A 12,584-nucleotide genomic window follows, 5' to 3' on the forward strand; every position below is an offset into this window, starting at 1 on the left:
AGCCATTGGAGGGTGAACCAACGGTAAAGGAAGACCTTTCTCTCTGTCTCTCTCTTACTATCTATATCTCTACCTGTCAAATAAAAATTTTTTTAAAAATATTTATTTATTTATTTGACAGAGTAAGCAGAAGAAGAGAGAGTGAGACAGGGAGGGAGGGAGGGAAGGAGAGAGAGAGAGAGAAAGAGAGAGACGGTCCATCAGCTGGTTCACTCCCCAAGTGGCTACAATGACCAGAACTGGTCCAAGCCAAAGACAGGAGCCTGGAACTACATCCAGGTCTATCGGGTGGGTGGTAGGTGCCCAAGCACTTGAGCCATCATCCATTGCCGTCCAGGCACATTAGTGGGGAGCTGGATTGAACACAGAATGGCTGGAACTCTAATCAGTTGCAAGCCAACAGCTTAACCCCTGTGCCACAACGCTGCCCCCTGCAGGTACTTTTTAAGAAGAGAATTAAGTCACTCCTTTCTGATTGGAATTAGCTAGTCACAGGATTTATAACTTTTAACATAAGACATGCTTGTTTGAATCTGAGGGAGTCGACAGAAGGAGATGAATTTCCCCCAGATCATACAGCCAGTGAGTGGGAAAGCCCGAGTTCAGACTGTTCTCAGGTTTGCCACCCTAGGCTCCTCTGCCAAAAACAAGGGTTCCAATGGGAACCGGAGAGTGATGCTTATAGAAGCTTCACTTCCAGGTGCCTGAAATACTGAAAAAGAATAACAAATACTCACAGCAATGTGGAGTGCTTATGATTCTCCTTAATATGTAAATATGTCCTTGTTCTATTTAGAGCTCTCTGCAAATAGAAAATACATGTTTGACACAAACTGATTTGCACATCACACAGAAAATCTAAGAGAGAAAGTCGGTGCTGTCCATACCAGATGCCTTGGTGTTGAGACTGGTTTGATCTAGATTACTAATAAACGTGTTCCAAAAGCAAACCACCCCGATCTTTAAGGAAATGAGTAAGATAGCAATTAAAAAATAAGTGAATAGCTCTGAGAAATACAAAATCTTTGCAGGTTAGAGAGTCACTGTGAAGAATCTAGAAACTGCATTAACAAGTTTGATACATGGTTATTCAGTGAACCAAATGACTTGGTTACTTAAGAGCAAGTAATTGAAATTGTTTGCAGTCATTGGCTTTCTTATTGAGATAATGCCAGGAAACTCTAGATTTTAAACTTTAACCAATACAATTTTTAGTCTTTATTATGACATTGTTTAGTTTCAGCTTGAGAATACAGCATCTACATGGTTTCATTATTTTTCACTAATGATTATTAAAATTAACTAATTCTTGGTTTGGTGTTTTCGTGGGTTGGTTTTGTTTTTTTGTTTTGTTTTGTTTTGTTTTTGCCGTATGCTAAAACATTTAACAAAATCTTTTGTCTTCCTTGCACATATTTGTGACTTTATAAAGGCAGAGTGAATAATCCCTCAATTCTTAGCATCAGTGAGTTAAAGATAATATCTGACAAAAAAAAAATTAATCTATCTATACTGATGTCTGCCGTACTGGGTACAACAGGTATGTCTGCTTCAATAATAGGAATAATTCAGGTTGAAAAGATGCTCATTGTCTTTTCTCAAGATAAATTTTAAGCATGGAGGCTTGGCCTCACATTATAATGGCATTAGTTTGGAATCTTCATGTTTGAGTCACGTCATTAAGTCCACCTTCTGCGGACGATGCGAAGTCTGAGCTGATCTTGATTTGAAGGTGCCAGGCATCATTCTTCTGGCTTCTGAGATACAGGTGGCAAATACCAGAGATGCTGTAGGATCATGTGAGAGATAGTAAAGAAATAGAAAAACAAAAAAACAAAATAAAATCTAACTATGCAGAGTTTTGCTTAGAAACAAAAATTGAGTTTTGCTCAAAGTAGCTTGTTGTTTCCTGTGCCAGGAACTACTGTGCAGGCCCAGCAGGAAGTGTGCTACAGAGCAGGATCACCTTACACCCTCGTTTTATGGTTCATTTCACTTATTTAATGCAATCTGAGAACCTGCAAAGGAGCATGTTAGAAGGAAGGAATAGGCTTTTTGTCTTGTTTTGTTTTGTTTTTGAGTTTCTTTGAATCAAAACATTTGTTTTTACAAGGTGCTTAAAGTCCCAGGGAAACGGGACTTGTAGAGTGGCATAGTGAAGAAATTTCTCTGTCACACAATGTAAAGCAAGACAGAGTTGTGTTACGCCTGCACTTGAGTTATGTCTGTTTCTTTTGCTGTCCTACTTACATAATTTGAAAAATTACAACCATGCCCATGACTGGTCTAAGTCATTTTGAATTTCATTTAAGCTCCTCCTAGGGTCTCTAACTTGCTGGAGAATGATATTGGTAGGGAGAAGGGAAAAGGAACGTATTTGAGATGCAAAATAGCGATTCATTTGTCGAACAGAGGAAGGAATTGGCTTTGCTGCACTGCTTGGATATGTGTGAATGGAACAGCTGGATTTGCCTGTGGTGGCAGACACCACTCCTCACATGCTGTCTGTCTTCCCCTCCAGAGACCTCAGTATGAACAACATCAGTCAGCTGCCCCTGAGTCCCCTGCACAGTCTCCGCTTCCTAGAGGAATTGTAAGTATCACCGGCGTCCTGATGCATCCAGTCAACACTGGACACATTCTTGTGTTTGTCTCTCATACTTACTGTGGGAACCAGATAAAACAAGGCAGAGAAGCTGTCAGCACCAACAGTTTTGGCACATGAGGAAACACTTAGTTGGGGCGTGGGGTGAAGGGGGGGCAGGGGGAGAATTGCTTATGATTCTGGAAATCAACTTATAAAAGAGTTTACCAGGAGGCTACAACTTTCTAAGGTGAGACTGAGCCAAACAAATTAAAATTTTAAAACAAAGGCTGTTTAAAAGAGCTGGAGAGCTTTTTGGAAATAGTTAAGCAGCAGGATATTAAAAGTTTGAATACTGGTTCATGTTTATTAAAATAGCAAGTAAAGCTATAATCAAAACCAAAAACTGCTGCTTGGTTCGGTTTGTGACAGGGAGAATTGAGTCCACATTGCATAGCACCAAAACTTCTTGTCCTAATCACTTTTAATTACTCTTTCCCTACTTTTAAATTTAGCTTCCCTCAAGGCTTCAACAGGAAAAAAAAAAAAAAAAAAAAAACGTGAAATCCACAAAGGACTTAAAACTGGGCTCTCCCAAACTCACTGTAAAAAAGATATAATAATAATAAAAGGAAAAAGCTAAAAATTAGTTAATGATACACAGAGGAATTTTGGTGAAGTTTAGTGATCACTTTCCAGAAGATGAAAAAGAACTGTATAAACCAAAGATCTGCATTTGAAATTTCATTTGATCCCTTTACCCTTTGGAGTGATGGGCACGAAGGAAGTGATAAACCATCAGAGCCCTTGTGAAGAGTGTTTGGCACCATCAGTGGAGTAAATCCTCGGCCTATTGATTAAAGCAATCATTTAGACGATAACCTCTTTTGAAAATGCTTTCTTTTTAAATCCTAAAGTCAGGGTCCAATCTGGGGAATAATTTGAATTGTTGATTCCCCACTCTATCCACCCTGGGAGATGGAAAGAATGTCCCATCATAAGCAAATTTCACTACATTGATCTTTTTCCTTTTAAGATTTATTTATTTGACAGCAGAGTAACAGAAAGAGAGGGAGAAACAGAGAGAGAGGGAGAGGGAGAGAGAGATCTCCTGTGTGCTGGTTCACTCCCCAAATGGCCACAACTGCCAGAGCTGGATTAGACCAAAGGCAGGGCCAGGAACTCCATCAGGGTCTCCTACGTGGGTTACAGGGGCCCAAACATTTGAACCATCTTCTGCTGCTTTCTCAGGCACACTAGCAGGGAGCCAGATCGGAAGTGGAGCAGAGGGAACTCCAACAGGGGCTCATGTGGGATGCCATTGTGGCAGGCAGCAGCTTAACCCGCTGTGCCACAGCACCTGCCGAATGATGACCTTTCTTTTTTCAAGCAGATAATATTCTCAAATTTCTACGAAGTCAAGTTTTCATTTACATTTATATTTAAGAAATGCTGTTGTTCCACTATTGAAATCAGTTGAAGATAATCAAATTACATCAAGCCATGCCAATGATTTCTCAGTCTTAAATGATCTTAGGTAATGAGAAGGTACCACAATTTTTTTTCATTCAAAGAATGGCTTTTCACTCTAGTTTCCAGGCTCCTCTTTTTCTCTCTCCTTTTCTCTCTGGCATTTCCATTGCTAGAATGCAAACTTCCTAAGGGATAGGATTGTGTCTTTGTCGTGACTGGTCTATGTTAAACCTGTAAATGTTTGCTGAAAGCTAATGAGAAAGCAAAACATGGAGAAGGAGCTTCTTGTTCATGTTAACTGCCTTCAGAAAAAAGTAACAGACCTAAATGACAAGAGCCAATGTTTTTAATGATTATTTTAAGTAAAATTTCAGGCATCAGGATTTTCTTGTGGGGACTGGTATTAAGGTTCAGTGAACTAAAGCTACTACCTGTATTGTCAAGCTGGTTTGAATCCCAGCTGCTCTGTTTCTAATCCAGTTTCCTGCTAATGCTCCACGGAAGGCAGTGTAAGGTGGCCCAGGTACTTGGGCCCCTGCCACCCACATGGGAGACTCAGATGGAATTCCAGGCTCTTATCTTCAGCTTGGCTCAGATCTGGCTGTTGCAGCCATTTGGGCAATGAACCTAGTGGATGGAAGATCTCTCTTTTTCTGTATCTCTTCCTTTCTGTCAACTCTGCCTTTCAAATTAAAAAAAAAATTTTCTTCTTGATTTTGTCCTTCTCATTCTTCTTTCCACCATAATTAATATATAATATATAGCCTTGTTTACACACATATTCCTAAGATATACATTTCTAGCATTTTCTCTTTAATTTCCTTATAATATACCATGGCAAAATGTTTCACTTCTCCCTCAACACACACCTCAACTTTAAACCACAAACCGAGTCAGTAAATAATTCACTTCCCCAAGGACTTTGTTTAATAGAGTTCCCCCTCAGTGATCCAACTCATTCAGAATAATTCCTTTCTTCATGAGGTGAATGTTAATTCTGTTCCAACCCCACTTTGTCAGAAGATAATTGAGAAAAATTCCCAAAACGTGGGTGGAGTTGGGGGATGGAAAACTACTATTTGAAAATGCAATTTTTCTGTGTTGTCTTATTTTTATCTCCTTGGATACTCCATCAAATATCTTGAATCACAGAATTTCAGAAATAGAGGGACCCTTTAAAGACTATTCATTCCATTTTCTCATTCTATTCTGGAATTCCTTCTGCTGAGCCAGCCAACTTACTGAATTTCAAATCAGGGCCACTTTCTCTTATAGAATTCTGGGTTGCATCTAACTGATGTTTTGAAGACATTGTTATTCATTTAGCAGCAAACGGGAATAGTATTTATAGAACCTGGAAAAATGATCAGCTCTGCTTACTTTATTCCTTTCTTCCAAAGGCTAAATTTAGGAAGATTTTTTTTCCCCAAACACCCCTTTAGCAGAATCTTTTGATTGTGTCTTTATTATGCTGATGATGGTTTCTATTAGACTCAGCTATGTTTAGATCTGTCTTCTCTTTTAGAGCATAAGAGGTTCTAAAATAATAATTTAACAATAATAACAGCTTACTTCGTGCTTGTGCCTGTTCAAAGTGCTTTATACACATCGTCCCACTGAATCCCCTTAACAAGCCCCCAAAGGCAGATATTTTTATATTCCCACTTAACATAAGAAAACTGAAATAAACAGAAAGTAAGAAACTTGCTCAAGATAATGGAGTTGGTAAGTGTCAGAGCTAAGATTCAAGTTCATTCAAAGCTAAGATTCAAAATGACTTTCAAAGGTTGCTGGGGAAGTAGAGGGAAGGTAAGGAATTATGCAGGCCCATCTGTTCTCTTTGCCCTGGTAACACCTGTACAGTGCTTTGCACAGTTCAACATTTTTTTTTAAGATTTATTTATTTATTTGAAAGTCAGAGCTACACAGAGAAAGCAGAGGCAGAAAGAGAGAGAGAGGTCCTCCATCCACTGGTTCACTCCCCAATTGGCTGCAATGGCCGAAGCTGTGCCGATCCAAAGCCAGGAGCTAGGATCTTTTCCCGGGTCTCCCACGTGGGAGCAGGGGCCCAAGGACCTGGGCCATCCTCCACTGCTATCCCAGGCCACAACAGAGAGCTGGATTGGAAGTGAAGCAGCCGGGTCTTGAACCGGCGCCCATATGGGATGCCAGAGTTTCAGGCCAGGGCGTTAACCCACTGTGCCACAGCGCTGGCCCCTGCACAGTTCAACATTTTTAAATGTCCTCTAAACCAAGTTGTATAATGATAAGTGTCCATGTATATCTCTGTGTTTGTATCTGTGTCTGTGAGGGGGAATCAGAGAGAATGAGTGAGAAAGTGAGAAAGAGCTCTCTACTCAGGAAGGGGAAAAAGGATGTTCAGTTTGTTAATCAAATACCATCGTATATTGGCCCTGGGAAAACTGTCATCAGAATTCTCAGGTGTAGAATTTCACCAAGCTATCATTGTTCAACAGATTAATATTTTTATATACAAAAACATATGATTGGGCACCATGTTTTATATAGTGTTTTACTTGAACTAACAAATGACCAACCGTACGCTACATACAAAGTGTAAGAATCTGCCAGTGTGTTTGCATGTCTTGTGTTATGACAACGGGGGGACTATTTGAAAGTATAAAATCTTTCATTCAGCTTATTCAGCTCAGGTCTATGCTTTACCTCCTCATGCACTATTAGGAAACTTCTGATACTCTCAGCATTAGTAAACTCCCCACTCCAAAACTCAGCCTTTGAAAAATCTCTATTAATAAAGTTGAGTTACCACTCTTCCCCTGGGCTCTAATTACACAGTACATCATTTCCCTGGTTTGAATATTTAGCTATGTAATAAAATGTGTAGACAGCCATGGTTTATCCTTCATCCATCAGTAGAGCTTAACAAGGATGACATACTTTAAAATTCTGTAAGATGCAGTAAACCCTAGAGATATTCGTGAACTTATTGTTAAAAAAAAAAAAAACCTGCATATAACTCTGGATAAAGGGACTATCTGGAACATATTTTTAAGAAGAAGAAAAGCATCATAGGAAACTATCTAACTCCTGACAGCTAATAGCATTTACTCCTCCCTGTGCCACAAATTTTGGCACATTCAGGTCTTGTTCCTTATTGTTTGTTTATTTTTAACGAACAATACAAGGAGGCCAAACATGTACAGGATGACCGTCCTGCTGGTTGGGAGCCCTAGCACCAGGAGAGCCTTTTTGTTTTTCCAAAACAACCCAGGTCTAAATGTAGGGAGGCTGTGCTGCAGAGAGAAAAGAGAGCAGGTTCTAGATTCAGAAGCCCAAGGCTCGGGTCCTGGACCACTGGTAATCCACTCAGTTTGGCCAGCCCTTGGGGGATAATGGTGAAAGCTGCTTTGCCTAAGGTATGTCTGAGGCTCAAAGGAAATGACGATGAAAGAACTTTGATAAGCTATAATGTGTATTTTCAGTTGTATCTGTAAAATGAAAACACCATTAATCTCCTACTTCCCTATTTCATGAGCCCAATTTTTGAAGAGATCCCAAGGATCTGGAACCCATGAAGGAAAAGCTGATTCTGGGCTTTATTGGATATAGTTAATGACTGCAGAGAATTCTTTATCATATTTTAACAAGTGAGCAATTACTGAATTTCTCTCTGACAATACTCATTTCTACTAAGGGCTTCATATCAATGCTTGCTATGTGGACAAATAAAAGATCATACATTTGTTCCATCAAGTGTGTGCCTCAGAGGTCAGGGGGTAGTGGCAGATGGAACTTTCGTTGACATCTATAAGTTACGTTAAACATAGATTGGTAGTCTGCTCAAATCAAAGGGGCAAATAAATTGTTACCATTTTAAATAGTCTAAGTTAAAGGCCTTTATTTCTGAGTAGCATTTTTAAATCTTTCCAGATTCTAGTGCTATTGGAACCAAATACTCAATTTAGAAAAGAAACATGAGAAGCTCTAGGGAGGTCTGTTTTTAAGTTACTATTGTTCCCTGGAACTATTTGTTGGTATTATGGTTGGCCTTGAAGAATCTCTATATAAATAGTAGATAACTATTATTAAGATGAAATCTTTAATGATACCACCAAACTTCCTGAGAGCACAATCTATGCTTTTTACTTCTATTTCTTTACCATGTCACTGAAAATAGTGAAAGTTGTCCTGCCTGTCTTTTGAGATTTTGTTCTGAGGCTAAAATGAAATAATGATTGAAATTACTTTGGTAAGCTTTAATTGACATATCAGGTTGTAGTCATAAAGCAAAAACACTTTCATGCCCATAAATAATCTTCAGGTCCCTTGGCCTTGTCATAGTGATCAGTCTCCTGTCTTCATTGATCTGGAAGCTGATTATCGATATTGCTTCCTTGAAATTCTAGTGTTATTTCATGGGAGTTATTTTGCTTCTCTTCCAAATGATCATCTGTACCCCAGATATAGACATTCAGATGTTTGTCATTGTATATCTATGTGCATGTGTGTTTTGTTATGACAGTTAGGGCAGTGTTTCGGAAGTGCCCTTTCTCTCTGCCTCTTCTTTTTTTCCATAGCATTCCTTTATCTCCCACCCCCAGCTCTTACAAAATATAGACATTCCCCAAATCTCTCAACTTAATTTTATTGTCTCCTTTCTCAGTACTCTTTGTTTTCTTCATTCAACACATATTTCCTGAGCCACTGGAAATACAGGCGTGAAATAAGACTTGCTTCAAGTCATTCAACAAGTCCCCACTGTGTGAGCTTACAATCAAGTAGGGGAGATAGATAATAAGCAAATAAGAGAGCACATATTATATTTGCTTATCACAAACAGGATTTAGACAAAGAATAATAACAAGGGATGACAAAGAGGAAAGTCTCTCTGAGAAGGTGACATCTAAACTGAGATCAGGAGGTGGACAGAGTTGGTGCTCTAAGAACTGTGATAGCATGTTCAACCTAAGTGAACAGTGTGAGCACAGGCCCAGAGGTGGGGAAGATCACAATGCGTTTGTATATCTGAAAGAAGCCCTGTTTGGCTGGAGCAGAGTGAGATGGGGCTGACACGATGTGGGATGAGGTTGGAGAGGAAGGCTAAGTCCAGATCACTCAGCCAATCAGGCCATGTATGGAATTCAAAGAAGAGGCAAAGGAAGCTGTCAGATGGGTATATGCGGCTAGGGAAACAAAAGGATTTATGATTTTAAAAAATTTCTCTGATTCTTGAATGCAAATTAGATTGAGAAACTATGAAGCCCAGAGACCCATTAAAATGGATCTGGGGCGAGAAACCCAAGATTTGTTCTATTTCTCCCATATTCTTCTAACTCTAGATCTAACCTAATCCAATCTAGATCTCTTTTGTCTTTGACTGCTAGGCCAGTGGTTCTCAATGTGTGGTCCCAGGACAACCTTAGCAGCACCTGGTTATTTGTTCTTTCTCTAAACATTCTTTATCTGAGCTTGTTAGAATTGCAGATGCATGTGTCCCACCCCAATCTAGGCAGTCAGAAACTCCGGGAGTTGGACCCAGGTAAGTCTCTAGGTGATTCTGATGCAGGATTCTGTGACATCAGAATCACCTGGGGAGCTTGTTCCACCACACAGTGATAGGACCCACCTGAGCGTTTCTTTAGTAGGCTAGGGTTGGAAGGAGAGTGCTAAAAATTTGCATTTATAAGATTTCCCAGTGATGCCTCTGCTGCTGCTTTACCAACCACACTTGGACAATTCCCAATTGCCTAGATGACAGCTCCCCCTACTGCCCTCACCACCCCCAATGCTTTAAAACTCATCTCAGATTCATTCATGTACCACCATACTTTGGCTACTGTATTTCCTGCTTGACACCGTTCTCAGTTTCCAAATTCAGGTCTACTGTGTCCATTGTTCCGTTAGTGTTTGACATTCTTTCTCTCCTGCTCCCCATCTCCATCCAGCTTCCAAGCCCATGTTGTCTCTCCCATTTGTTCACCCTATTTGCTATTTCTTCAGCACCTACTTCAGCTTCTTAATTATCTCATCTGGATAACTGTTAAAATCCGATAACTGGCCAGCACCGCGGCTCAATAGGCTAATCCTCCACCTGCGGCGCCGGCACACCGGGTTCTAGTCCCGGTCGTGGCGCCGGATTCTGTTCCGGTTGCCCCCCTTCCAGGCCAGCTCTCTGCTGTGGCCCGGGAGTGCAGTGGAGGATGGCCCAAGTCCTTGGGCCCTGCACCCACATGGGAGACCAGGAGAAGCACCTGGCTCCTGGCTTCGGATCAGTGTGATGCGCCGGCCGCAGCGGCCATTGGAGGGTGAGCCAACGGCAAAGAGGAAGATCTTTCTCTCTGTCTCTCTCTCTCACTGTCCACTCTGCCTGTTAAAAAAAAAAATCCGATAACTGATCATCTCTCCTAATTCCCTGAACAATTAATAAATGAATCATTGTCTGTGGGGATGGAGAACATGAAGACCTTTGAATAATCTTATAAAAATCAAACAGTGAAAATTCACTTCATTGAATGTCATTAGAATCACCTAAAAATCTTTTTGTTTGTTTTATTTGAAGGGCAGAGAGACAGAGAAAGAGAGATAAAAATCCCCTGTCCACTGGTTGCTCCCCAAATGCCCACAAAAGCTGGGTCTGGGCCAAATTGAAGCTGGGAGCCAGGAACTCAATCCAGGATTCCTACATGATGACAGGAACCAAACTCCTTGAGCTATTACCTGCTGCTTCCCAGAGTTTACATTAGCAGAAGGCTGGAATTGGTAGCCAAAGCCAAGATTCAACCTTGGCACTCTGACCGTGGGATGCACTTGTTCCAAGCAGCCTCTTACTAACTACACCACCCCCTTGGAATGCTTTTTAAATTACTAATGACCCAGGCTTATCCCCAGAGTCTCAGTGGCGGCTCAGATACCATTTTTTAATATATTTATTTTCATTTTATTTGAAAGGTAGAGATTCAAAGAGAAAGGTACAGGCATACAGAGATCAATATGCTGACTGCCTCTTCAAATGCCAGGGCTTGGCTAGGCCAGATTCAGGAACCTGAGCCAGGCCCAAGCTAGGAAAGTGAAATTCTTTCTAGGTCTCACACATGGGCAGTAGGGAACCAAGTACTTGAGCCATCATCTGCTGCCTCCCAGGGCGCCCATTAGCAGGAAGCTGGATTGGAAGCAGAGAAGCCAGGCACTCTGATATGGGATGCAGTCATCCCAAGTGGAGATTTAACCACTGTCCCGATTGCTCATCCCTAAGGCCTCATTTTTTAAAACTCTGTAGATGTCCTAAGAACCCCTGGAATATGTAGAAGCAACACAACAGAGGAATCCTTTAGAGTCTCGTCAGTTGATTGAACATAGGGACTGAAGGGGGGACCCTGAAGGAGAGAGATGACTTTGAATGGGGTTATGAGATTAGGTGTCACGTGACTGGAGAGCCAGTTAACAGAAACAGGGAGGGAATTCAGGAGGCAAGAAGATACCTGGCTGTTGTTATACCAAGTGTAAGCTGCCAGCAGAACATGCAGATGGGAATGTCTCGGACACTGTTGGAATGTAAGGTCACCTGTGTTATTGGCATAATGAGTCTGTTCTAGAGACAGTGATTGCAGAATGCCTTACAAAGAGGTGAATGTGAGGGTGCTGGGGTGAATGAGGACCTTGCGAGAGAGTAGAGGCTCTGAGTTTCTCAGTGCGATTCCAAACTACTTTAAAATCATAGATGCTTCTCATTAAAAATGTGGATTCTCATATCCTTCCTCCGGAAATTCTGGGTTGGGGTTGGGGCCTGGTGATTTGAATTTTTGTGACATTTAAGGTGATGACAGTGTACCCTAAAATTGGAGCAGTGCTAGACAGGGTTGTGGGGGAGAAAACTATGAAGACAAAACTTGAGGAACATCTATGCTTGGAAGCTGGGAACTTAAAGAGGGGCTGGTAAAAGGAAGAAAGTAAGTCATAGCGGTGAGACTAGCATGTGAGAGAACAGCAGTGTGCCTGGATCTGAAGGGCAGGGCCGGAGGTTAATGAGAAGTGGTGGGCAATTTTTTCTTAGAGTCAGTGCCTTCTAATTGGCATAGGCATCTTACAAAAGAAAATCTACCATGGTGGGCTTGGTCAATTACAGCAGGGATGCATTCCTGCCAGTTAGGACAAGATCAGTAGATAACATCTGACTAGAAAATTTACCCTGGTTCTGTCTCACTCTTCCTATGACTCAGCTACTGCCTTCTGTGTGGGCAAACACAAAGCCAAACCTGTAACTGTGGTGGCTGCAAAATCATCCAGAATAAGCTAATCAATTGTAACTGAATTGTGAATTGGTTCCATCACTCATGTGTTTTGAAAGTCACTAATCACAGTATTACATGGTTTTACCTAACTTTATTTTAGGATGATTTTTTTCAAGTGATTATAAGATATTTTTTTCAAAATTTTGCATTTTTAAAAAATTTATTTATTTAAAAGGTAGAGTTACAGAAAGAGAGGAAGAGAGGAAGAGAGAGAGAGAGAGAGAGAGAGAGAGAGAGATATCTTCCAGATAGTGGTT

The 12,584-nt window shown here is 40.8% G+C and overlaps 1 protein-coding gene across 1 annotated transcript in view; it reads left to right on the forward strand.

Annotated features, from left to right (window-relative positions):
• The first annotated feature begins 2,453 nt into the window (after positions 1–2,453).
• The window catches only part of LOC133755402 (leucine-rich repeat-containing G-protein coupled receptor 5-like), a 68,621-nt gene continuing 58,490 nt past the window's right edge, over positions 2,454–12,584 (forward strand). Inside the window, exon 1 of the mRNA XM_062185512.1 lies at positions 2,454–2,593. Coding sequence (XP_062041496.1) covers positions 2,454–2,593 — 140 coding nt within the window. The remainder of the gene's footprint in view (positions 2,594–12,584) is intronic.

Source organism: Lepus europaeus, unplaced genomic scaffold, assembly GCF_033115175.1.
Source record: "Lepus europaeus isolate LE1 unplaced genomic scaffold, mLepTim1.pri SCAFFOLD_439, whole genome shotgun sequence".
In the NCBI taxonomy this organism is placed as follows: Eukaryota; Metazoa; Chordata; class Mammalia; order Lagomorpha; family Leporidae; genus Lepus; species Lepus europaeus.